Raw genomic sequence first — 25899 nt, forward strand, 5'->3', positions numbered from 1 at the left:
CCTTCTTCCAATGTGAACGACGCAATGCCGGAGGCCATGTTCCCACAATTTCCCGACATATCAATCGTTTCCTGTCCGACTGCGATCTGTGCAAAGGCATATTCCACTCCAATTCCGGGCTTATCCGATTTCGAAACCACTACCGCCTTCGATGTCGTAGACGTGGCACCACCGACCCCTTCCAACTGTCGGGGGTCGTTATTGCGGGAACCTATCGCCGCGATAAAGATGGAGGCGCAGTCCGACTGCGAGGTCGTGAGATAGTGACAATGCAAGAACAGTCCTCGCGACGTACCCACCCGCATCAGCGCCGATGGCAGTCGATATAGTCTCTGTCGACGCATTGTAGGTGCCAGTATCTCCCCCAGAGCTTTCGCTAGAGGCGGTGGCGGCTAGGCATTGACTACCAGATCACACTGAGTCAACATGGCAGCTATTCGGACCGCCAAAATGGAAGATAATTTCGATGAAGAGCAAAGCCGCATTCGAGAGTGTAATGGAGGAGCGTTGAGGAGTCCAGAGACACATGGCTTTCTATCTGGTTCCGTCGCCAGGGCCCTTTTAAACACGGCATAAGACTTGCCGGTACTCCGGGGCATACTTACTAGGCCATAACGAAGCTCAGTCAATTTACGACGCAACCCACAGCATCTCATTAGATTGGACGATGATTCGCCTTTGCCAGAAGGGATTCAGGTAGTCAGTCATAGCAGGAAGGGACGATATCGGTGCGCTATGATTGGTGGACGGCAAGATACTTGCCGTGGGAGGAAAGTTGCCGTGTCGGGCAAACGTTCCTGCATTGGCTCGCTTTGTGATTGGAGAATGCCCGCAATAAGCTTTTCATTGAGTGCGTCAGACTAAATGAGCTCTGCCAGGATTCGTTGCACTGCCCGCCCCCGTGGGGAAATCCCATCGTCTACGTCCGACCTGCGCTGCATAAGCGTAGAACAAGGTATATAATTCAGTCATCCTTTTCTTTTTTCCAGCTTCATGCATAGTCTGTCTAGAGCTGCATTTGTCTCGTAGCACTGTGAACAAGAGAGGATCAGACATGGCGGTGCGGAAAACCTTCCTGAGGCTGAGAGGGACCAAACTGAAGGCAGCCGTCGCGCTGCTAGTCGTCGCCCCCAGCTTCATTTTATTTGGATACAATAACGGGTCGACTGGTGGCATTGGAAATCTGCAGTCCTTCGTCCATGTGAGTTACAACAATAGGAATTCAGGGAGACTCATTTAACATCGCGAACCTGACATTCGTCGCCAGCAATTCCCATTGATGGATACGGTCAACACCACGGGAGCCCAAATGGCCCACAACTCCCGAATCAAAGGGGTGGTCACCGGATGTTATGATCTCGGTGCGGTCGTGGGTTCTCTGCTGTGCATTGGTTACAGCGATCGCATCGGGCGCCTGAGGACTACGCTCGTCGGTCTCGTGCTATCCATCGTCGGACTGGCGATTGAGTCATCGGCCTTCGGTCTCGCTCAATTCATTGTTGGGCGACTGTTAGTCGGGGGCGCAATTGGTACGATCAGCAGCGCCATCCCCGTGTGGCAGTCCGAATGTTCTGGCACCGCCCATCGCGGAGCTTTCGTGATCCTGGATGGCCTGTGCATCAGCAGTGGCATTACTCTCTCAGAGTGGGTGTCATTTGGCCTGTCGTTTGCCTCAAATGGCGCTGCACAATGGAGAGTGCCACTGGTCTTTCCGGTCATCTTCTCGATCTTTGTTATTCCGTTCATCTTCGTCATGCCCGAGTCACCCCGCTGGTTGATGAAAAAGGGCCGGATCGAGGAAGCACGCCAGGTGCTGGCCGCTTTGGAGAACGAAGACGAAAACTCGCCGCACGTCCGAGAAGAGCTGGCCGACATTGAAAAGTCTCTGTCCCTGATCCCAGGAGGCTTGAAGGAGTTAGCGACCAACGGAGAGGAGCGGTGCTTCCATCGCGTGCTTCTAGCCGCCTGCGGGCAGATGTTTCAGCAGATGTGTGGGATCTCCGCTCTCGTATTCTATACCAACACGGTGTTTGTGGATCTAGGCATTAAGGGAGTGAGGTCGCGCGTTCTGGGGGCATGTCTCACGACCTTTCAGATGCTTGCCGCAATAATCCCGATTTTCCTCGTGGACCGGTTTGGTCGTCGAAACCTGTTTATGATCACTGGCGGTGGTCTGGCTGTCTCGACAGCGGTGATTGCCGGGACTGGCAATCACAGCTCTACTAGCACCGCCGCCATTGTCTTTGTTTTCCTATTCGATTTGTTTTTCCCCCTTGGTTTTCTCGGCCAGACGTTTCTATATGCGACGGAAATCGCACCGCTGCGGCTCCGTGTGCCTATCACGGCTATCGCCAACGCCACGCAATGGTTGTTCCAATTCGTGGTTGCGCAGGTCACCCCCATAGGCACGAGCAATTTGGGGAGTCATTACTGGATCATCTACGCGGTGCTGAACGCCTGCTTTGTACTTATCGTCTACTTCTTCTTCCCCGAGACCACCGGTCGCTCCTTGGAGGAGATGGACATCATCTTCCGGAAGTCGACGGGCTTCTTTGATGTTGTGAAGGTGGCCCGAGACTTGCCCCGACATTCTTTCGCAGTGATCAGTAACGACACTGCAACGTCCACTGGGGAGTCGTCCAGGGGGGATTCGGCGGTCTCATCTTCCCCAAAGCCAAGCATACTCGAGAAAGAAACAGTGAAGCCAGGGGTTGGAGCCAGCTAGGTTTTTCACCAGTATTTCCACTGGATGCCATTTAGTGCTTAATTCTACTTTTTACATCCTTCCATTTGTGTATGTGTTTATTTGCGTGTTTTCAAAAAGAAATCGAGAAAACTCGATTCCCTTGCCCGACCTTGTTGTCAAGCATGCAACCGGACATCTGTATTACTAAGCCTTTCAGAGTCAAATCCTCAATCTTCGGCTCATTTGTATCTCACATATATATTTCCGTGGCCATGTAGAACGATTGCGCAAATGTTTCCAACAGTACAGCATTGGCAAATAAACTTCCACAAACGACGTGGCCCGGAACTCCGCCGAGCCTTCATTGCTAACCAAAAATAGGGATACACGTGTGATAGCAGTCGGTCATCAAACTCCCAACCAAAACCGTCTATCGCCGAGCTGTTGAATCCAAAGAGCATATCAGTACCCGAGAACTCCATAGTCAAACTGTCCTCCTGTGGGAAACTGATTCCGTAGGGGTCTCCCCAGGCTGACACCAGCTGAGCCTGTGCATTGGAAATCTCAACATCATCCGATATATATGGTGCGGACGGATATCACTGATGAGTCGATCCGCTCACGGGATACACCAGGGAAACATTCCGCAATCCTTGTCCTGATGGTCGTTCACTCTGTGCTCGCGCATGAAGCTCTGAATGATCCCGTCGATATCGAGATTCGGATGCCACGTTATCTGGCGCCGCGGTATCGGCGACGTTCATCATGAACTCCGAGCTCTGGCTGTCAACCGACATATTTCCAGTGTAATTGTAAGTTTGGTTTCCACCACCACCGACAACCTCAGGGGGGTTGGCCGTCCCTGGTCGCGGAATGCTCTTGCTAGCGTTTCCATCGCTGGGATCGACCATTAGATCATGGTGATCACCGACCCCAGCAAAGTCGTCGTCCTTGATGCTGACGCGCATCCGCTTCATCAAATTTCGGATGATGATATTGGCTCTTCTTACAGCTCAGTTCGTCTCCTGGTTCTTCTTGAAAACGTCTAGGCACGTTGAGAGGCAAGCATGTGCCTGCGAGCCTGACTCTCACTGCGCCGCAATCCGAACATAGATTGTCGCACTCACATATGTGGCGTAGGAAATGAGATAAGGTGCCCGTTGAATAGAGAATGCAGCATGTAGGCCCTCAGGATCCTACCAATCGTTTTGGCCGCGGTCGCGCACACCATAAACGAATTAATCGCATTCGACGGACTGGAGTGAAGGTGTCCGTCGGACACAAATGGTCGATGGAGGAGAATCAGAAGAACATTGTGCATTGCACTTTTTCCAACACGGAGGTGTTACATTTTGTCAGCAGAAAATTCTCGAGACTCGAAGCGGAAGCGCGAGTGCGGATCGACCTACGGTAAGGAGAGAACATGTGGAGGCGGAATGGGAGTTGACGTGTCGGCTGGGTCATATGTCAGATGGGTAGGGAGCTCGTTCTGCCATTCATCTAGATTTGCATGTAACGCCTTAAAATCCTCGGCAAGCTATGAGACTCAGTTTGCAAAGTCCCATGGTGGAGACGCTGCATGCGGAGAACCAGGGTGACTATGGGTCTCCGGGTAAGCAAAGGGTTTCCAGTGCTCCAGTTCTTCATAACGGTCCATGAATGTCATGGGAACACTGCACTCGATTTCCTGAAGACTCACGGGTCTTCCTTGGTACAGAGACTGAATCTTCGACGACTGTTTGGCGCTCATCTCAGCACGAATTTCCACTCCGTCAAAGTCTGGCTTGGCCGAGGCCACAAGCGTCATCCTTCATTGAAACTTGACCCGATCCGGCTAAATGTGCGAAGTATACAAACCAGAACCCTCTTGGCTATGTTCATAATAATGCCGTCATGGTAAGTAAATATTAGTTTCTTTTTGCGTTTAATTTGTTGATTTTAGCGGGACCCCTGTTGCACTCGGTTATGTTTGTGGTCATCCATCCGAGCGGAGTCCAAATAGTCAGGCTTCAGGTTAATGTTTACCTGTGAGTATACTAATGTAATAATAATCTCTGAATAGTTATATTTTCCTAGTTACGGCTGATTAGACTTGATCGATGTAATTCTGGCCAAGGATCTCGTACATCGCCCAGTGCACTAAGGGTCTACACTGATCATCTAACACCGCCCACACAGCTTTAGCCACCCGCACACACCACTCGTCAAAACACCACCGGGGCTTAAGATACTGCAAGAGCACGCCATAATGGGCTAACATCACTAGTGCGAAGGGTTCTCGTTCCCGTAGTAGCTCTAGGAATCTCTGGGGCAATATGGTCGCCCACCTACCAGCAATCGTGCTAGTCGTCACGCCACCGCGTACTAGGCCTAGCATTTCTGCGAAATTCCCAATCGTCGCTACGAACACGTCCATTTCGTAGTCGGCGTTGCGTAGCCCGCGAATACGGTTCGCTTCTTGTAGGCGGGTGACGACGGCCTTATCGTCGTCGGTCAATGGCGTATAGCATTCAACCTGATGTAAAAGCGGCGCAAAGGCGCTACTAAGGATCATATCGGTAATAGATCGTATGACTTGTTGCATACCACGAGAAAGCACGAGAACTTGGTAGAGATCATCCACGTAGTTCCAGGGGTCTTGCACGTCTGGGGAATGGGGGAATCCAAATGTATATACGACCACAATTCCCACAAAGGCAAATATCGCCTTAGAATTAGTCTTATTAATGTCCCCTAATACCCCGCGAAAGAGCGATAGCGCTTGGTTCTGGTGTGCCACGGCGCGGCAGAGATATGACGCCCGCCGAGCTAGTTCTAGGCCTGTCCGGGCGAGGTGTAAGGATGATAGGGCCAAAATGCCATGCATCAGAAACGGATGCGAGAGCGCCTCTATAGGCACGGCGTACTGCCATACTGGATCAGTGAGCTCGTTGCGCGACAGGTTCTCGTAGGTCGAGTTACACCATTGAATCATTAGCTCTAGGTCGGCAATGTTGAGAATCGGAGTTAGTGAGGCTGCTCCTTGGTCCTCGTCGCGCATCTGGCCCAAAATCCCTAACGAGTCCGGCGTCCCGACACTGCTCATGATGGACTCGCCGGGCTGGCCGGTGTCTGACCTAGAGCCACGAGACACATGGCGAGAAACAGGGTCCTCCTTTGCCCATAGTAACGAGCTGGACGACCCATACCCACACTCAGTATGGCGCTTGGCACAATTGGAGCACGTCGGCCGGGCTTCATCACACTACCATCCAATTATTAACACAAACTGGAAAAAAAAAAGACAGCAGTGGAATAATTCAATAAATACCTTGACTCGCCGCCGCTTGCATTCCACACAGCCATGCCGTGATTTGCGATGAGGTCGTCTTATCACCATGGTCATGCATACGGGCGTGCCCCCATAGTATCCTTGGAGTGGACGATAATACCCAGGACTTGGGAACCGGCCCTTTAAACAGGCAACAGCATAAGTTTGATACTCTAGGATTATGTAGCGCAGACCCTGGTCGATCAGTTCAGATGGGGCCCACGGTTCCCAGTTTCTGGCTGACGACGCATTGCGCTCGGATTAAAGTCAATTTTGAACACACACTTACACATAAATCACTCATTTCCATTATTTCGTTGGGTCGTTTATCCTTTGGAACCAAACACTGCACAAAGAAAGGGGACGAAAAATACAGAGAAAAAAAAAAGAACGGTATCATAATACTAGGTAAATCGAATGGAAGCTTATCACGCCCGGCCCCCACCGCGTACACACTTCATTCATCAAAGAAAAAGGCAGAAAAAGGCAAAAAAAGGCAAAATCTCGCTTCGTCCCGTTCTGGCACGGCCAACACAATAATAATCAAGCACCGCCTCGCAGGGGTCATGAGGGACTGTGGTCAACTTTGTATCCCAGTATTCAAAGTATACAATTGGCTTCTGTAAAGTGACAAGAAAGCCACCGTGCGCCGTACGATGAATTCTTTCTTCATCGTTCTCTGAGGCTTCTCTCCATCGCTCCTTCCATCGCTCCCTCCATCATTCCCTCCATTCCTCTATGGTTCCTCCACTCACGTTAACGGGTGAAAAGCGATCGACCACGCGTCTGGTTCTCGGTGGACCGTATCGTTGTCTCGGAGCGGCGGGCCTGACGTGCTCTCCATCAACCGTCCGCGAACCCGGTGCCAAGTCGGACGCCTTGCGGGGCGAGCATTTATGAGTTATTGGATATTGAGGCATCGTATGTTACAGCACTTTTCGAAATCAGATACACCATCATACTCTCACAGGTCAGTTCCCGAACCCTAATCAGAAACCCACGAGTCTAATCTCAGTTTCTCCCTCAGCAATCCCTGCTGAATGGTATTGTATTGCCTGAAAGTGATCGATGAGTCATTGTCGTAATACCGTATCGCTCCGTGGCATCGTGTAGAATCTTCATTGCAAACAGTCCACAGAGTGGGAGTTCTGGGGGTCTGGCAAGATCGCCTCTCTTTCCCTCCTATTTCTGAGCCTCCATTCGGGCCGGACAGGAACAGACGGAACCAATCTTTATCGTACCATTAGAACTAATCCTTTCCAGTCCTGCTCCCACATTTGGGCTACCCAGTATCACCTCTGTAGCTGCCATATTTCCCGCGGTAATGGTTCAACAATCAGGCGGAGCTCCGCCCCCGTCATGTTCGAGTCCGCCATATATATCCAATTGTCGCAAAGCAGGAGCGCTTCTAGCCACAGCAGCCAGTGTAAGAATGGAGACATACGATGCCCACTGGAATCCAACATGATACCAAAAGTCAATCTTCTTTTCCTTTCCGGGTATGACGGCAATCCAAGGCAACAACTTGATTGTCCCGCGCCAACAACTGGTCTAGTGCAGCCGCAATGGTTTTGATAATGAATTCGTCCGATAAAGCGTCGCGAGCCTTCTGCTGGCTTTGAGCCACTTAACATTCTGCGGCTCCCAAGGCTCTCTGTTTCCCCAAATCCTTTCGAGTAGCCGGTCGCTCACATTCCATCTTGCGAGTAATGGTCGCCAACGTTTACTTGTAATATAGTCTCCATGGTGGGCGTAGAAGACAGCTTTGATTGTCAGGCGCTGAACAGTCTTTCCGAAGACCGGATGTAATGCTCGTGCGGCCAGATCTTGGAGACTGGGCTCTGTGAGATTTGTTTCCACGTGCGCTGGTACGAAAGATAAAAGGCGGGGACCGAGACACCGCTCTGCGGCGTGTTTGCTCACGAGCCGGAAGTTTTTGATGGTTTTGAGATCGAGGTGCTGGTTGATATCGTCGAAGATCTCTGAAGGGATGCGATTCCAAGACATGATTATACTTTCGGATGAGGATCGGTGATGCACCATATTCCTGGGGACCAGCTTCCATAACTTGACTTCGCATGTTTACTTCAAAGTTGTGGTTCTTGGCAGTCGGGCAATCGGGCACCTCAACATCTGCGCTAATGATTGGGGCCAGAAAGATGACACATATAGCAGTTTGCCCTGCAGATCAGTGGGACAAATGTAGTTCTCTAGTCGTTCTAGCCCCTGAGCGCTCGGATGGCATCTATATAGACTGAGTCTGCCCTTCCCCATCATTATCAGGGCTTTGGTTACCCCGATTCTTGCCTTCCTCAACACTATTCTTGCCCTCATTGTCCTCTTGCTTCTTGACATTGCGCCACTCCATACAGAGACCACCAGGTATAGAGAGGCAAACCATGATGAGAGCAACTTGAAAGCACACACCGAGGGAGTCATTATAAGCTTCCAAAACTCTGTTATGGTACTGCGGTGGGATAACCTTAAAGAGACCCGTGACGCCAGCAGCTTGGATTTGCTGTCGTGTGATGCTTGCAATCCCAGCAAGGCGCTTGGTGAGTTGTCCATCGAGGACGTTCTGGCCGACTGAGACGAAGATAGAGCCAAAAAGTGTTTGAGAGAAAAGCATGAGAGACGCACCGATCGATACTTCGTTGCGCTGTAGTATTGTCTGCGCAGCCATGTTGGGTGCCTGGAAGCAAGCGCCTAAACCAAACCCATATAGAATCTGATACCCGATCCATTGACCCATGGATGAGTTGACTCGGAGAGTAGTAAGCACGCCGGCGCCGACCGCCGAGAGACAAATGCCGGAGAGCAAGAAGGGCATATAATAGCCAATCCGAGTAGTAAGCACTCCGCTGAGAATAGACGAAACGACCAACGAAAGAACCATGGGGAGGAGGTCGATGCCGCTCTCGACGGCCCGGTCACTTTTAATGGTTTGGAACCAAATTGGAAGAAAATAAACTGGTACCTCCACATTAGCCTATTCTTTTATGTAGTGTTGAGCAGACTCACTTAATAGCGTTTGATGCGCGCCAACGCAGCAGCTCACCCAGAACCCGCCAGCAATACTGCGCTGCATGAAGATGTGTGGAGGCACCGTGGCTTGATCCGACTTCCAAATCTGGATCAAGATAAAGGCGATCAAAAGTACAACAGCGACCACAAGTAGCGCGATAATGCGTCCGTCACTCCACTAAATAGGGTTAGCTTGCTTTGCTTTGGGTAACAGTGATAGCAACTTACACTATACGTGAAGCCACCCCATTGCAGGGCCAAACACAGGCATATTACACCAGGAAAGAGAGCAACCAGGCCCTCTATGTTGAGATGCCGCAACTTTTCTTTCCAAGTGTCGATTGTGGAGGAATTGCTTGGAACACGGAGTAAGAAAAGGACAAACACCAAGACCATGCCTCCCAAGGGAAGATTGATATAAAAGCACCATCTCCAAGTGACGTCTGTGGTAAAAGCTCCACCAACAAATGGGCCGATCACCGATGCAATCCCGTACACGGCACCAAATAGGCCCTGGTATTGGGGTCTTTTCTGCAGCGGAACGGCGTAAACAATAATTGCAAGCTAAAAACTATAGTTTGAGAAACGGCCTCTAGAAGGAAAGGAGAAATACGTACGACACCAGACTGAATACCTCCTGCCCCTAAACCAGCAATCGCCCTGCCGATGATGAAAGCCATTGAATTCGGTGCCGCCCCGCAGATCGCGGAGCCCACCTCAAACAGGACAACGGCTGAGACGAAGGTGACTTTGACATTCAGGAAGGTATATAGTTTCCCGAATACCAGAAGAAAGGTGCAGTTGGTGAGTAAATAAGAGGTGCCATACCACCCGACATTGTCGGCGGCGTGAAACTCGTCGGTGATTGCGGGGGTGGCCGTGGAGATGATAAGTTTATCCTGCAAAAGAAGTTTATCAGTGAGCAGGTATGTATTGACGTGACACAAGATCACCTCGGGTCATCTAACATACCAAGGCCACTAGGAACATGCCAACGAATATGGATATCATCAGCAACGCCAGCTTGAATCCCGAAGGATAGGCAAAGTCGACTTTCTCGGGGGTTCCCATTTTATCCTTAATTTGTTAAGCACTGCGTTTTACTGATTTAATAATTTATCAAGGCAGATGGTACCCATTTTAAAGCCCCAGGATTTTTACGGACGGTGAATCCATAGTATCCCACGGACCAATCAGCACATACATTGTCCGCGACTGTCCGACCGTCCGCAGCCTTGGCGAGTCGGTGGCCTGAGGCTGTCTTTGACATCACCCCGGGCCTTCTCTCTCAATCATTACTTGCCTGACTTGTTTGATTGAATAAATTCAATCCTGCGATGATGTCTCAATCAATATCCGATAAGAGGAGGCGCGACAAGACGGTCCTGAGCTGCACTTTTTGCCGAGGGCGCAAGTGAGTCCGTCCACCTTACGTGGCTGGTATGATTGCGCGTGTTAAAGTAGATCTTTGGCAGAATTCGTTGCGACAGACAGTCTCCCTGCAACGCTTGTCTACAGCGCGGAAAGCCTGAAGAGTGCAGCTATCCCTCTTCCGAGCAGCAGCGAAAAGATGCCATTGATTACAGACCTCACGTCAGAAGTCAAGGAGCTCGCCAAAGAATTACCCGTCTAGAAAAGCTCGTCACTGAGATGAGAGACATGATGCAGAACTCTGGTCGACAATTAGAAGGTTCAGACAAGGGCTTTATTGACCCCGTACCATCACTTCCTCCTTCCGATGCCCAAGCGACAGAAAACATGGGCAAATTAAGTCTCACAGATGGCCATGCAGTCTATATGGGCAGCTCTCATTGGGCCACGATTTTGGAAGACGTGAGACTTCCCTAAGGCTCTGTAGAAAGTATTCTAATGCTTTTCAGATTGAACAACTCAAAGACGAGCTGTCCGAGGATGACTCGGACAGCGTCGTAATTCGACAGTCAACGCCATTCAATGGATCATTGGGCACTAAGATCTCTCTTCTCGCTGGTGTCAGCTGCCTTCCGAGAGAACAGATCATGGCCATGATCCCCACACGGAAAGTGGTTGACAGACATATCTCTCAGTTCTTCAATGCTTTCGACCTCGCCCCTGGTAAGTCTCAAGATGGATTCTTGGATTCCGGACTGACATGATAGCAGTAATCTTACACCGGAACAAGTTCCTTGCAGAGGTCAGAATTCGGTGAGGCAAGTTTTAATTCGCTTATTGATTCTCTGTATAGTACGCCAATTTTTGGAAAGATCCTTCCGCCGCTCCCATTATGTGGGTGGGACTCTTATTTAGCATGATGAGTACATCTGTATTCCTTCAGCAGCAAGAAGTTGAGGCTCTCGGACTATCCAATGTGGACTCCCAAACCACGCTTGAAACATACCGAACTCTCACCATCCACTGCCTCGTCGCTGGAGATTACCTCCGACCCAGCAGGTATACCATCGAAACACTGACGTTACATTTTGCTGTGGACCAGAACGTGAATGTGGATACCAACATCAGAAACTGGGTTTTGCTTGGCGTCGTGATTCGGATCGCTTTGCGCATGGGATTGCACCGCGATCCGTCCCACTGGCCAAACATCCGACCACTGCATGCAGAACTTCGACGGCGAATCTGGATTGCCCTGTACCAGATGGACTACTTCACGAGTACGGAGATTGGACTCCCACGGATAATAAAGGACTCTCAATGCGATACACGCCCGCCCGCGCACTTGTTTGACGACGATATTGGCTTCGAACACGACGAGATTCCACCTGAGCGGCCACTGACAGATAATAGCCCGCTCTTACACATAATTCAGAGACATCCTATCATCAAAGTATCAGCAGAGATCTATGATGCTGTTGAAGTAGAGCCGCCAACATCTGTTACTATTGCTGCACTAAGCGCTAAGCTCCAAAAGGCCATCGATGCCCTTCCTGAGTGGCTCAAATACAAGTCTCTGGAAACAGCAATTGCAGACAATCCTGTCACCATATTAAACCGGATGTTCCTGGACGTCCTCTTTCAAAAGGCCATTTATCTCCTCCATCGACACAGCTTCATCAAAGGATCAACGGGAGAAGAAAGCACAAAATCCAATGAGATATGCATCCAATCTGCACTGGCAATCCTGGAGCATCAGAGAAGAATGAGCGAAGAGACTCAACCCGGAGGTCTTATGTTCAGCATTCGTTGGAAGGTAGCTTCATCGCTTAGCCACGAGTTTCTGCAAGCTACGATGATGCTGTGTTTTGCTCTGAGCAGGGTCAATGACGGAGATGCTGGGATGTCAAATACCGGCGCTCTGCATAGGAGACTTGACATCGTGGAAGCCTTGACTAGTGCCAAGGGCCTATGGGAGAAAAATGCGGACCGATCGGTTGAGGCACAAAAAGCAGCCAAAGCCATCACGAAAGTGCTGAAACAAGACATGGACAAATCGAGCATGCCCGCTTGGATGCCTTCAGGTGGTAAGGAAACCTGCACTATCCTAGTTTTTGGTCTAATGTTGGTCTCTCAATAGGACTTTCTGACCAGGTGCCAGGGATAGCTCCGCAGAGTCATCTTGGCAGTTTCGATTATGGGCAGGACACGGCTTTGGATCTGTCCTTATTTACGGTCAACGATGAGATAGCGCCGTTCGGAAATATGCTGGACGACTTCGTTTGTGTAGGAGGAGGTTGGCATGAAGATACTTCACTGGATGAATTTGGTCGCGCACCTAGCGCTGTAGAGGACGCAGGGTGGATAAAAAGAGATTCATAGCAAAAGCAAACAATGCCAGGGACAGCTTGTTCTGGATAACGCTAGTATATTCACCAATGCTAACCAGAGGGTATAAAAACAGGTATAAAAACAGAGAAATACTCCTTGTAAAGTCGTAGGACGCTACCTCATCGACGGATTCATATCAAACAGCCCCGAATTATGCCACAGCCCATCCAAGCCACTGTCAAACCCCGTTGACCACGAGGCATCGATAAACGGCCACTGAAACATATCAGTTTCGAAATCGTGATGACCACCAAGAGAAGCATTCTCTCTCGACAAGAATTGATCATCGCTTCCGAGCTCAGGCGGCGAAGGTGTTCTTCCATGAGTGTAATGCGGATGCCTCGAACCATGGGATACACCGGCGTTTCCCCGAGAGGGTTGCTGTTGCTGTTCGCCGTGTGGACGAGAGCGGATATCACCATACTCGTCTAATGTCCCTGCCAGAGCTAAACGGCGCGGACTATGCATGCCAGGTTCAGGGTGTGTTTGGTTACTTTTTACTGTTTCGTAAAAGCGATTTGCGTCTTGGACGGTGCGCCACTTTTCGTTGTCTGTTAGTTATCATAGCGATCGAAGGAAGAAAATATCTAGCAAGAAAACGAAGGGAAAGGGAAGGAAAACGTACCCAGCTCCGACCGACAGGCCAGAAGCTACTCAGTCGCTCAAGGTACTGGAGGTTCTTGGTCTTCTCTTCCTCGGCTCTTTCGAATCCGCCGGGGTACCGATGTGGTGCGATGGTCCCGTACATGTTTATGTGCGCGGCGACGAAGACGCTGAAACCTGAATATGGCGTTATGACGGGGGCTTCTGAGGCTTCGAGAGCGGACAAGACTCCCCCGATTTGCTGGGCTGCTTCGAAAAGCTGTTTGATGGTGCCCGGTTCGCCCGGTATGCCATCGCTGGTGTCATGAAAGACATCCGAGTGGGGTTTCAGGGTAGATAGGAATCGGTCTCGGTGGAGGAAAAGTATGCTGTCGCCAGTCAGTCTGGTATCTCCATTCTGTTCGGAGATATGGCGTGCCTCATGAAATAGACCAGATTGATATACGCGAATAGCTCGCCATAACCAAGAGCAACATGTGCCTGGGCGCTGGTGGCAGGATATCTGACCGTCGCATCTTGCAGAGATCTCCACTCATCCAGCTCTCCCTTTAGTTGCTGCCAGGTCAGATGTAGGGGTGATCCAACGGATTCGTCTGACGACATGGATGCCAAATCTCGTCTATGTTCATTGGCAAATCGCAAAATGCGAACGAAAATGTCAAACCCGCGAGTGACAATCGTAAGGCCATGCTCAATGGTCAAATTCGTTGCAAGAAGACACTTCTGATTCATGTCCACAGGCATCAACCTCCTTGTTGGGGAATGGTTGAATGTAAAGTCCCGATCACTGATAGGAAGCGGTACTGAAATCTGGGAGAAAGATAGTGCAAAGTGCTGTCGGGCTCCAGAACTAAGCTCGCAATCCTGTGCAAAACAGCACCAATATGTACGAACAAGCTGTTCATACTGTGTCTGTGAGGCATGGAACTCTTGGGGGTTATGTTCCATGCTGTCGTCTGACATTTTCAAGAGCGATTGGATCATGTAGGTGGCCATGCCTAGTATGATTAGCACTTATCCAGTGTCTCATTTCCTGCCATGCCTACCACTGTACATCCAAGCTTGATATGGTCGCCCAGACCCCCATTCGTAAAATGAGAACATGACCAACGACTGGGCAAGAAAAAGTGAGGGTGCCTCGAGCACACGATGCGCCAGCTGCTTCCTGGCATAGCCTGCATACGTCTCCTCGTCGCCCAGTCCATGGCTGGGCATGAACCGCACACAGAGAGAAAGTAAGGACGCAACAAAGACTGGGTCCACCGATAGAGGGTTGGCGGATATGTCTGAGATAAGAGAGGGATAGTGCAGGAAGTTCGCAACAGGGAATTTTTTCCTGTAAGTCTCGACGGCGCTGATTACTGTGGCCGGGGAGAGAGCCGAAATGGGATTATCGGATGCATCTTGGCTCCCTGGAACAACCTGGGAAGTTTTCCGATGTGGAGTCTGAGCGCTATCAATTTCTGGAGATGCTCTGGCAATGGCCTTTCGCTTCCTCGGGGTTCTTGATGGGATGCTCTTTTTTCCCGAATTGGGCCTCGATGCTCGCGGGTCTGTCAAAACGCAGTCTGGCTTTTTGGTCCTTTCACACCGCTGACATGGCGGAATCCCTTCATGCACACATCTGACCTTTGCTTGACTGTTGACGGTGTCAATCCCGCAGATACAACTTTCGAGGATAACCTACCGACAGCCTTCGCATGATATTGAGAGTCGCATTGAGCTTGAACGTGGGAATACTCGGCGGGAAGCTCGGCTCCAGTTCATCAATCCATTGGACTCGAAAATATTATTGTTTCACGGAGAAAGCAAAAAATAACCAGGTTGTGCTGGGAAGATGAAAGAGCAGAGAGAAGACAGTCTCCCTTGAAATACCAAGCCAATCAGGTGATTGAATTTGACACCTTAGCAGCCAGGCATCAATATAATCATCACTCTACAGTAACCTCGTCTTACTGCTATCAGGTGAGAACTAGTGCGTGTGGCACAAACCAGGCATTTCTTCCTTTGCAACTCCCCTAGAAGCCTCCCCTCCGATAGGTCTCATTACCGCCTAGAGCACGATTCCCTCCTGCCACACTACAATATATAGAATAACATTCCTTCTTAGACTCTCTCTGGCATCTACGTCGCATTTTGGCTAACATCCACTTACTCCACCGTCTACAGCATAGCTAAATCGCTTCAAGTAATTAAACGTCACCGCAGAATACGGCAGATATAGATATCTAAAGGCTAACTCCAACCCATGCATATATGCAAAATGAACCAAAAAAAATTAAATCTCCATCTCCTTGCATGCCACCGTCCACTGCTGCACCCACGCATTAAACTTGTCCACCTGCATCTCATCTGTCGCCCACGACGTCACAATCCGAACCACTGCCTGGCCATCATCCAATTCCTCCCAAATATAGAACCGGAATCTGTCCTGCAGTCTCCGGACGAGCCGCTGGGGCAGAATGACAAACACCTGATTTGTCTCCGTCTCCGCCAACAGCTTATAACCCAGAGTCTCGAATCCAGCGGAGATCTTCTGCGCCATCTGATTCGCATGTGTCGCCAGCTCGAAGAACAGATCGGATCGGAAAAGCTCCAAAAATTGCACGCCCATGATCCGGCCCTTTGCTAGCAGAGCGCCGTGCTGCTTCAGGTGGAAAACGAATCCTTCTGCGAGCGCTTTCTTGACAACGATTGCTTCGCCAAGCAACGCACCAGCCTTGGTACCTCCGATCCAGAAGATATCTGTCAATTCATGGATATCTCGCAGGGTCATATCATTCTTCTTGGAGCACAGTGCCGTTCCCAACCGTGCACCATCCATTAGAACGAGCAGATTGAGCTGCTTGCACAGCGCAGAGAGCTCGCTCAGCTCTCGTTTCGTGTACACCGTTCCCGTCTCAGAGGCATTAGACAAGTAAAGTAGCCTTGGCTTCGCCATGTGCGGATAGAATTGATTGCTATGAAATGCCTTCTGCAGAAGCTTGGGGGTCATCTTCCCATCGACTGCCGGGACAAGAATAAGCTTGTGGCCCGTGGCTTCAATGGCACCGGCCTCTTTGCATGCAATGTGGCCCGAGTCCACGGTGATAACGGCTTCGTAGGGCCGGAGACAGCTGGCGATCGAGATCAGATTTGCTGATGTCCCGCTGGGCACGAAGAAAATGTCTGCTTCGTCGTCGGTGCACCCGATCTTGTCGCGGATTAGTTGCTGCGCAGCATCGCTGTACTCGTCACCCCCATAGGCGACTTGTTGCGTGGAATTTGTCCGAAGCAGTGCCTCGAGGATCTGGGGGTGTGCCCCTTCACTGTAGTCGTCCATCAGGCTGTATGGAGGACATGTTTCCTCTTGGCAGAGGCTTGTTGAGGGCATTGTGATTAGGAATGTCAAGAATAAAAAAAAGGGTAATAATAATCAATAGCTAAGGGGACTGAAAAAATGAGTCAAGCGTGTGTTCCAGACCCTAAATATCTACATTTCTGGGTCTCGGGAATAAACCGGGATTTTTATTCCCGAGGGTTATTCCCGAACTATGAATTAGGTAATGGTTTCTCCCTGAAACCAATAGCTACCATCATTGAACAAGCAAAAAGACGTTGAAATAGTCCAATTGCAAATAGTAAATTGCGTCTTTTGCAATTGGCAGCTCACTTTTCTCAAATTCTGGGGTTCTGGCGTGAAATTGGAGATAGAAAGCAGCGTCACACCGTGGGTGCAACTGGGTATTTATTCCCGAGACATGGAAATGCGAATCCCTTACCTCCTATTGTTCAGTTGATCTTAAGTAACAGATGGCTAGACGCGGGTCCAACGGGGCTCAGAACTGGAAGTTAAATGTCAAGTTAGATGAGACGCCTCGGGAGGGCGTACCAACAGGGATAGTGCTGACTAGATGGGCAGGCGGGGGAGAAAGGGTAACATATTCCGCATAAATGAGTACAGACACATACGGAAACACAGTATATTAATGGAGCTATAGTTGGCATGGAAGAAAAGTGCTTGCCCTCTGGAGTTGTATATCTGTGTGTAGGATTCTAAAAGTCCAATTGAAACCACCAAGTTCATGACGCCGGAAAACTAGCTGCAAGCATTAAACTACCTTTAGGTCGCTTCTACGTCTCCACCCAGACAAGGTCTTTCGTCATCACATCATCATTTTGCTTTTTAGAATACTTCGAATATAGATCCGCCACGTCATTTGCTACAATATATCTCTAATTCTCCGTCATGAAAGCCGTCAGACGAGCCTTGATAGTCTCATCCGAGTCCTGGGAGTCCAATTCCCTTAAGATGCCGGAGCCAACATCATAGATCAGGCCATGCACCTGCAGTCCGCGCTCCTGGATGGCGGTCAAAATGACACTCTTCTGCTTGACGACATTCAACCCCTCGCGAACATTAAGTTCGACGAGCTTCAGCGCAGCCTCATCAGCAGGAAGAGACTGCAAGAGATCCAAGTTCCGCTCGCGCACCTGGCGCAGCGGCAGAAGCCACGGATCTAGCACACCGAGCTGCTTATTTCCCAGCGCAGCCGCGACGCCGCCGCAGGCCGTGTGGCCGCAGAGAACGACGTGCTGAACGCGCAGGTGGTGCACGGCGTACTCGATCACGGCGGAGGAGCTGAGATCGCCCGGGTGCAGGACGTTGGCGATGTTGCGGTGCACGAACACGTCGCCGGGCTGCAGGCCCAGCAGGGTTGTCTCCGGGCAGCGCGAGTCGGAGCATCCGATCCACAGGATCTGGGGCGACTGGCCCTTCGCGAGCGTGGGGAAGAGGTCTGGGTGGTCGCGCGCGGTTTGCGCGGCCCATTCTTTGTTCAGGCGCAGGCCTGCGGCATATTTGTCTGTGGAGGCGGGAGTGTTATTATTAAGCTTGTTGTGGCTCGAGCAGGAGAGAGGTGTGCTGGTTGAAAAGTGGGAGATGCGGTTGGATGCAGCTTGAGATGTTGAGGGGGGTGGAATGGGTCGCGCGGAAGAGGCCAGGGGGTATGCAGCACTGCGAATGGCACTTGCTGTGCGCGCGATGAATTCGCGCCGCGGGAGCAGTTTGGACATGCTGCTCATGAGGGGAGAGAGAGGGATCGGGACGGGTGTGGCGGCGAAAAGACCCGATGATGGGAGGAGCTGCGGAGACCAGCGGATCGAACGGAAGATGAAGGAAGGATGCAACCGGCGAGGTCCGATTGTCTCCAGCAGGCTCTATCCGGCAAAGGAAATGTCTTCTCGGGTGGTTGGCAGTGGTGTGTTGGGGGGGGGAAAAAGGATGGGGAAGTGGGAAAAGGAACAAGAATGCCAAGGAGAGCTGGAAAAGAGCGCGAGTCCGCTTGCACACGTACCTTCAGCCATTAGGGAAATCGGAGTCGAAGGGGAATTAAAGAGTTTAGATATAGGCGAGGGAAGAGACAGAAAGAAGATTAATGCAAAAGGGAAAAAGGGATGGGAGTTGAGGGCAGGATGAATGGAGGGGCAGATTGGGCGAGATCGGAGAGAAACTTTTGATTGGCTCTATATATAGTCATGGCCTCATACATAACTACAACGTTAAATACACACTTTTAAATCATCTGAGCCTAACAAATGCAACGAGACAAACTATGAAGCAGCACCTCCCCGGCCACCTACACTCAGCAGGGTCTTCTTCTGCTCCTCGCTGATACGCGCTGCTGGTAAGGGCCTCCCTCCGGGAATGGTGGGCGGAGGCAGGAACCCAGTCTCCACCAGGTAAGAGGCGTATAGACCAACCAACTCTTCCGTGACACCTGCACCGGCTGAGGCATCGACGCCAGACCAGACGGCATCGGCCTTGAGAGCAGCGGCGGCGTTGGTGTCATCCAACTCTGGAGCCTTGGTGTTGGACGGGAGGTCGGCCGTGACGAAGTGGTAGAGGGGCATGCTGTTTGGGGGTTAGCTTCTGGTGAATGAGAAGAGAAAGAAAGAGACTTACAGAGCATGCTGCGAATCCTTGTCATTGTGCTGACCATCATTGACATACTGCTCGAGGGCCATCGACCAAGGCACGTAATCCACCTGCGGAACATCGTAGCCGTACAGCTGCAGAGCACCCAGGAACTGATTGAAGCGCAGTCGCGGGTGTCCAGTGACATGAGCCACACTGATCGGAGTCCGGGGCGGGTGGAAAGCACAAGCGATGATGATACGGGCCACATGGTCGACGGGAACCATGTTCACGGTATTGTGGATGTTGGGCCGGGACGCGAGCTGGACGCAACCCTTAAGCATACGGATGAGGAAGTCGTCCGTATTTGTAGTTCCTGTGGTAGAATCACCCAGCACATATCCAGAGCGGATGATGGTTCCCTTCAAACCCCGGCGGCCAGCTTCGCGGACAAGATATTCTCCCGCCCACTTGCTCTGGCCATACCCGGTTCCAAGGCCGACACTGCTGCCTTCGAGATCATCTTCTTCGCTGACACCATTACCGCCAGCAGCGATGATCCGCTCGGATTCTTCGACGTAGTGGTCCTTGTCGAGGGCACTAGTCGAGCTGACAAAGGCAAACTGCTTAGCTTTGCCGGTGGCGCAAAGCTTTAGCGCGTCGATCGTTCCCATGACGTTGGCCGGCTTGAGAGTTGAATATGGATAGACCCAGTGGACGAGGGCTCCATTATGAATAACCGCATCAACACGGCTAGCCAGGTCATCCCAAGCGGCCTGTGAGAGACCAAAGCGGGCGTCTCCAAGGTTACCGCAGACGCACTGTAGTCTAGTGGTCCAAGCTTCATCCCAGAAGCCGTAGGCACGGCAGGTAGCGCGAAGACGATCCAGAGCTTGCTCGTCGCTCCTAGCGCGAATCAAAGCCACAACTCTAGTGGACGGGGCCTTGCGAGTGAGCAGGTCACGGAGAATGTGCGCGCCGAGGAAACCGGTGGCACCGGTGAGGAAGATGGTCGGCTCGCTAGCGAGCATCGCATCAGTGCGTTCAGGGAAGGTTTGCGGTAGCTCATTCACGAGCTGGCGGGCATCCTTTGAGTATTCATCGTCGGGCTCGTTGGCGGCTTGAGAGACCTGAGCGGCCTTAGGATCGTCGCTAGTCGCGAACGCCTCGAAATCCAGCAGTCGGTCAATTTCACTAGCAAAGCCCTTGAGAGTCGGGCTGCGGAAGATAACGTTCATGGAAATATCGATGCCGCGCCACTTGCGTCGTAGGTCAAAGAACATCTGCTGGGCCAGGATACTGTGGCCGCCGAGGTCAAAGAATGAATCGTCGGGACCAATCATGCGAGCGGTGACATTAGGAATCAGCTTAGCCCAGATCTGAGCAAGGGCGTCCTCGGTCTCGGACAGGGCCTGCATGACGGACGAACGACGCCGCGGCGCCGCTGCACTAAGTTCCTCCGTATCGGGGAAGGGGAGAGCTGGCTTGTCGATCTTGCCATTGGGGTTCAGCGGCATTCTCTTTAGGGGGATAATCACCGTAGGCACCGCATATGTCGGAAGCTTGCTGCGAAGGTGCTCACGAGCATCATCCCTAAGAGGTCGGAAACGTCGAAGCAAGCCAACCATGCCATCGGCGGAATCATCATCCTTAAGACCCTTGCTCTGGAGCCAATCGGCCCACTTGTTCATATCAGGCACGAAGTAGCTCACTAGCGTAGGCTCCTCGAATTTGTCTCGACGCACTAGAGTGACATTCTCACGGACAAGAGGGTGCCGCGAAAGGTGCGTGTCAATTTCTCCAAGCTCGATTCGGAAACCACGAATCTTCACCTGGTCATCAGCGCGACCAGAGCACTCGACGTCTCCGGTTGGGGTGTATCGGCCCAAATCACCGCTGCGGTATAGGCGATCACGGGGACCAACATAGAACTCTCGCCAGGGCTCATTATTTGCTGACGCCTTGTCCTTATTAATCCAAACATCAGGCTTAACGAACCAGTTCGTCAAGAACTTCTTCTGGTTCAACTCGGGGGACCCCAAGTAGCCCTCTGCGAGACCAGCAGCACGCACGTAGATCTCGCCTACTTCGCCAATAGCACAGATTCGCGTAGGATCGAAGCGGTTGACAACAAGCATTTGCACGTCCAACATTCCCCTGCATGAAAGGGTGTTAGCAAGGAATCGTCATATACATTGCAATAACAAGCTCAATGGAGGGTTAGGGCACGAACCTGCCTGCGGGAATGACGTCTTTGCAAGTATCGAGGAATCCTTCCTGGCTGGAGTAACTAGGGATTTCGTAATAGCTAACAGCCCGCTGGGTTTCAGTAGTCCCATACATGTTAACGATAGCGACGTTCGGGGCCAGTCCCTGGAGGGAGCGACAATCACGCTTGATCAGAATATCCCCAACGAAGAACGCGTGGTGAAGAGCGGGGAATTGCGCAGAAGCACCGCCCACAAGGATCTGGCCCATAGCAGGGGTCAGATGGGTGACACTGGCTTCGTATTTCTGCATCCATTCGGCCAGCTTTTCATTCTGGATATCTTCCCGGGCAGGCACTAGGAGCTGTGCGCCTAGGAACAATGGGGTAAAGATGTCTCTTTGGATGGGATCGTGAGCGATACCGCTTAGCATCGTGAACTTGTCGTTGGGGGTAAGATTGAAGGTTTCCGACATCCAGGGGAAGTAATATGCGAGCGAATAGTGGCGGCCAAGGACGCCCTTCGGGCGGCCCTCCGAGCCAGACGTGAATGATAGTGTCGGGTTTGAATCGGGGCCTACGACCACACCGACAGATTTGGACTTTAGATCAACCTGGTTGGCGAAGACATCCTTGCCGTTAACCAGTCCGCCCTTAAGAGTGCCATCATCCAGCAGAGCCAGAGCGGGAACCTCGGTCCGGAGCTGAAGATTGCCATTGATAAACGACCGAACAATGTCGGACAGTTCTCCGGCATCTCTTGTAGCCTTAGCAATATTCACTAGGGCACGAGGTCGTGCTACATCCAAGTAGATATTTTGCCGCTCTGGCGGGTACGCTGGGTCGATAACGGAGAACGTCGCACCGGCCTTCAAGATACCCATGACAGCCACGACGAGGTCTACACCACGGTAGGCATAGACCATCACAACCTCCCCTCTTTCGATGCCAGATTGCACTAGGTGGTGTCCTAGGATATTGGACGCCTCGTTGATCTGTTTGTAGGTGAACTCGCGGTGAGGAGACGTGGCCGACTTAGTCTCAACAACACAGAGCTTGTCGGGGTGACTCTCGGCATTAGCGGAGAAGATGTCGTGGATGGCGCCACGGAATTTAGACCAGTTTAGGTCCGATGTAGGATCCGGCAAGATCGCACGCTGGTCCTCGGTCATCAAATCAATCCGACCAACTGCTTCCTCGGGATTGGTGGCAGCATTGCCGGCAATCCTAGCGAGTTGCTTTAGGATAGTGGCAATCCGGGCACTCGAGAAGAGACGCTGGTTATAGTATGCACCGGCAGCAGTCGAGCCCGGCGCAACATTGACAACTAAATCCGTGGTCTCGAAGGTGTTGGCGGGGTATTCCTGGGAAGCAGCGGGGGCATCGTATGCAGCAAAACGGAAGAGAATAGGAGCGCGCTCGGATTTGGACTTGTCTTGGATGTACGACCGCAGACTGCCCAATGGGACGATATCGGAAGAGCCTTCATTGAAAGCCTAGACGAGACGAGTTAGCATGATAGGAGCAGCTGATCTATTCATTATGTACCTTGTCTACTTTGGCATAGAGCTGGAGGAAGGTCTCGGATGCGTCAATGGGCACCCGCAGCACAAATGGGCGGCCATCATCACCTAGGCTTGTTCCCACGGCGATATCCTCGTCGCCCGTTAGACGTGCCACGAGAATCACAAATGCTGTCAGGAAGACCGTGAAGTCCGACGAGGATGAGCCGGAGAGCTTCTTGAGCGCCAATTGGGTTTCCTTGGGCAGCTGAATCGACTCGAATGCCTCGATGGCTCTCGAATCGGCCTTCTGGGAGTCCGGGTAGTCTCGAGTCAATGGAGAGACGGTCAGATTGTTAAGTCTTTGGGCCCATCGCTCTAGGCGGTCCTGCAATGGACCTGATCCCACAGCCATGGTTGCAGTGGGAGGGAAGGAAGATGATGGGTGTGACTCAAATAATTCGAGAGTATGAGGGGCAGCAGAAAAAGAAGCGGCCGATCTCGCCTGGACCGTGATTGGCGAGAGGCCCTCACCGCTGTTAGCTCAGCAGGAGATGCCTGAGGATCACCTGACATCATGAGACACTGGGCCCATCCACGATTATTATTGTTTCTTCTATAGGACTTGATTGTCTCCCTTCCTCCAATCACCTCCCCTTCCAGGCCCTCATAGTCAGCCAGACCGGGCTCGATTGACCCCGTTCGGACCGCTTCGAGACCAGGCGGCTTTTCTTGTAAGGGACGATCTTCACGGCTGTTATTCTCCCGAGCCCGACTGAACCCCAACGCCGCACCTCTCTCGAAAGCACCCTGGCTGACCGGTCGTGCGGTCGAATGCGACAAAGATGATCCCCCATCGAAGTACAGCGCTGCTTTCGGTCATCGTCTTTGTCGCTCTCCTCCTATTCATCTTCTCCTCCTCCCCCATCCCTGTACCCGTCAGCGAAAAAGTCTCAGGGGCAGCCGAATATGTGCGACCAAAACTGGAAGCATTGCGCCTAAGCGACTTCCACCTCCCATCGTTCCGTCCTCCAGCCCACGAGCCGCCACCGGAGCAAAAGAATAGCACCAGGGGTGACTCGAAATGGTTCAGCGACTTTCGGTGGCTGAACCCGTTCTCTTCATCCGTCACCTTGGACGAGGGTCGCTCTGTCCTCCCGCCTCTAGCCGATCGTCGAGCCGTCTACACGTACTTCGACCGGAACTACAATCCCAGGCAGCATTCCGGCCAGGATCGGGCAGAGGAAAAGAAAGCGGATTACGAGCTGCTGCTGGCCTGGCGTCGGGCCTGGTATGCCCAGGGCTTCAAGCCCGTGATTCTGGGCCCTGGGGATGCCCAAAGGAACCCGTATTATGAAACCGTCCACAAAATCAAGCTTAGTACTGAGGCTCAGAACGAGGTGTATCGATGGTTGGCATGGGGCCACATGGGATCGGGCTTGCTAGCGGATTTCCATTGCTTCCCTATGGCCCGGTATGACGATCCCCTTCTGTCTTCTCTACGTCGTGGCAGCGAGCCAGAGCACATTACGCGCTTCGAAAACTTCAACGGTGGTCTCTATGCAGCGGAGAAGCACATGATCGACCGAGCCATCGCGAAGGCCGCCGAGAAGCTGGATGATAAGTCTACGTCCATGACGGACCTCATGCCTGCGGAGTTTTTCCGGATTGAACAACCGAGTTCGCTGGCGTTCTACCGATCATCAACAATCACCTCTAAATACTCGGCCCTTGGTGAGAAAATTAGCAAGGACCCGGCGGCCGGCCGAAAGGAGTTGGTGAAGCTCATCAATGCGCACCTCCACAACACGTTTCAAAATGGCTTCCCAGCCGGACTTGCCGTGCTAAAGCCCTTCCCCACTTGCACCACTGCCCTGGTGGAGCCGGCACTGCGACTGGCCAAGGCTCTTGTGCAATGTCCGGATACCCCCATGGCGGACTCATGTCCGCCCAACCTTCCCGATTGCCGCCCCTGCGGCTCTGGGAAACAAACCATGCGGATCAGCCAGCCCGCGACCTACAAGAACACCACATTTCTCTTTACGATCGGCACGCTGCCCCATCCGTACACCCTGATCAGCCTGCAGAAGAACTCCGAAGAGATCACGACCCGACACATTCGCCGCGCCACGGACCGCGATCCCTGGCTGTTCGAGGTGACGCGAGACCAGCTCGGAGACGAGCTAGGTGGCTCGTCCCGCGGGATCGTGTTCAAACAAGTCGTTGCAGGCCCTCAAGCCATCGGCTCATCCCTGTGGATGACTGTCGAGTCTCTCCCCGGAGAGGCGGGCACTGGCTTGCCACCCGACCTCCTGGATGAGTTCGAATGGCAGCTTGGATTCCAGATCCCCCGCGGCGACAAGGCTGACCCCAAGATCGAGGGTGGCAAGGGCAATCAGGATAAGCCACAGTACGCCGACAAGGAGAGCTTCCAGTTTGCCAACCCGAGCGAGCAGGGAATTCCGCGGGAGTACGAGCTGATCCAGAAGGCGCGGGAGGTGATCAAGAGCGAGGAACACAGCCGTATCAGCATCAAGGATGTCGCCGAAGCGTGGAACCTGGCGGACAGCGAGGTGTGGCGATTTGTGAAAGCCTATCGGTGAGTGATTATGATCTACTAATTATCTGTGGATGATGTGAGCTAATACATGCATGTGTCTCCAGCGCACGCTTGGTGGTTGAGCGACGCAGGTGGCAAGAGGAAGAACAGCCGTTTGCGAAGACGACCTGAGCGTGGACGTTGTTCTAACCTGTTTTTTTATTTCATATATGTATGTCATCGTGTGTACCGACTGGGGCGTTGTGTAGAATACTTGATTAGTTAGCTAGATCGGAGCCTGATAAGGGCCCGCGGTGTTCCCGCGGTGGAACCGGAGGTCGCCACTCCCCGCAATCCAGGCTTATCGCTTGATC

At 52.0% G+C, this 25899-nt stretch overlaps 11 protein-coding genes across 11 annotated transcripts; 4 read left to right on the forward strand and 7 right to left on the reverse strand.

The window, feature by feature from the left end:
- Positions 1 to 1054: 1054 nt before the first annotated feature.
- N7474_006885 (sugar transporter) lies at positions 1055 to 2725 on the forward strand (the record flags this gene model as incomplete). The annotated part of the gene is made up of 2 exons (XM_057198295.1): positions 1055 to 1201; positions 1268 to 2725. 2 exons carry the CDS (start codon positions 1055 to 1057, stop codon positions 2723 to 2725), a joined length of 1605 nt encoding a protein of 534 aa, XP_057051735.1.
- A 544-nt stretch (positions 2726 to 3269) lies between these two features.
- Positions 3270 to 3735, forward strand: N7474_006886 (uncharacterized protein; the record flags this gene model as incomplete). Its single annotated transcript, XM_057198296.1, has 3 exons — positions 3270 to 3433; positions 3492 to 3498; positions 3601 to 3735. The coding sequence occupies 3 exons, from the start codon at positions 3270 to 3272 to the stop codon at positions 3733 to 3735; spliced, it is 306 nt and encodes a 101-aa protein (XP_057051736.1).
- A 497-nt stretch (positions 3736 to 4232) lies between these two features.
- N7474_006887 (uncharacterized protein) lies at positions 4233 to 4493 on the reverse strand (the record flags this gene model as incomplete). The annotated part of the gene is made up of 1 exon (XM_057198297.1): positions 4233 to 4493. The coding sequence occupies one exon, from the start codon at positions 4491 to 4493 to the stop codon at positions 4233 to 4235; it is 261 nt and encodes an 86-aa protein (XP_057051737.1).
- A 279-nt stretch (positions 4494 to 4772) lies between these two features.
- On the reverse strand, positions 4773 to 5771 carry N7474_006888 (uncharacterized protein; the record flags this gene model as incomplete). Its single annotated transcript, XM_057198298.1, has 1 exon — positions 4773 to 5771. One exon carries the CDS (start codon positions 5769 to 5771, stop codon positions 4773 to 4775), a length of 999 nt encoding a protein of 332 aa, XP_057051738.1.
- A 2470-nt stretch (positions 5772 to 8241) lies between these two features.
- On the reverse strand, positions 8242 to 10091 carry N7474_006889 (MDR family MFS transporter; the record flags this gene model as incomplete). Its single annotated transcript, XM_057198299.1, has 5 exons — positions 8242 to 8985; positions 9055 to 9198; positions 9249 to 9584; positions 9638 to 9919; positions 9993 to 10091. 5 exons carry the CDS (start codon positions 10089 to 10091, stop codon positions 8242 to 8244), a joined length of 1605 nt encoding a protein of 534 aa, XP_057051739.1.
- Positions 10092 to 11310: 1219 nt separating this feature from the next.
- Positions 11311 to 12528, forward strand: N7474_006890 (fungal specific transcription factor domain-containing protein; the record flags this gene model as incomplete). The annotated part of the gene is made up of 1 exon (XM_057198300.1): positions 11311 to 12528. The coding sequence occupies one exon, from the start codon at positions 11311 to 11313 to the stop codon at positions 12526 to 12528; it is 1218 nt and encodes a 405-aa protein (XP_057051740.1).
- Positions 12529 to 12893: 365 nt separating this feature from the next.
- N7474_006891 (transcription factor domain-containing protein) lies at positions 12894 to 15101 on the reverse strand (the record flags this gene model as incomplete). Its single annotated transcript, XM_057198301.1, has 5 exons — positions 12894 to 13319; positions 13405 to 13750; positions 13828 to 14380; positions 14429 to 15021; positions 15070 to 15101. The coding sequence occupies 5 exons, from the start codon at positions 15099 to 15101 to the stop codon at positions 12894 to 12896; spliced, it is 1950 nt and encodes a 649-aa protein (XP_057051741.1).
- Positions 15102 to 15660: 559 nt separating this feature from the next.
- N7474_006892 (threonine aldolase family protein) lies at positions 15661 to 16755 on the reverse strand (the record flags this gene model as incomplete). Its single annotated transcript, XM_057198302.1, has 1 exon — positions 15661 to 16755. The coding sequence occupies one exon, from the start codon at positions 16753 to 16755 to the stop codon at positions 15661 to 15663; it is 1095 nt and encodes a 364-aa protein (XP_057051742.1).
- Positions 16756 to 17597: 842 nt separating this feature from the next.
- Positions 17598 to 18446, reverse strand: N7474_006893 (carbonic anhydrase; the record flags this gene model as incomplete). The annotated part of the gene is made up of 1 exon (XM_057198303.1): positions 17598 to 18446. The coding sequence occupies one exon, from the start codon at positions 18444 to 18446 to the stop codon at positions 17598 to 17600; it is 849 nt and encodes a 282-aa protein (XP_057051743.1).
- Positions 18447 to 18974: 528 nt separating this feature from the next.
- On the reverse strand, positions 18975 to 23521 carry aarA (L-aminoadipate-semialdehyde dehydrogenase; the record flags this gene model as incomplete). Its single annotated transcript, XM_057198304.1, has 4 exons — positions 18975 to 19275; positions 19327 to 21435; positions 21512 to 22980; positions 23033 to 23521. Coding segments are annotated over 4 exons (4368 nt in total), but the record flags the coding sequence as incomplete, so codon positions are not given.
- A 310-nt stretch (positions 23522 to 23831) lies between these two features.
- Positions 23832 to 25717, forward strand: N7474_006895 (uncharacterized protein; the record flags this gene model as incomplete). The annotated part of the gene is made up of 2 exons (XM_057198305.1): positions 23832 to 25585; positions 25651 to 25717. The coding sequence occupies 2 exons, from the start codon at positions 23832 to 23834 to the stop codon at positions 25715 to 25717; spliced, it is 1821 nt and encodes a 606-aa protein (XP_057051745.1).
- Between the last annotated feature and the right edge of the window lie 182 nt (positions 25718 to 25899).

The sequence above is a fragment of the Penicillium riverlandense genome (assembly GCF_028828495.1).
Source record: "Penicillium riverlandense strain IBT 135883 chromosome Unknown utg000006l_segment0_segment0, whole genome shotgun sequence".
Taxonomy (NCBI): domain Eukaryota; kingdom Fungi; phylum Ascomycota; class Eurotiomycetes; order Eurotiales; family Aspergillaceae; genus Penicillium; species Penicillium riverlandense.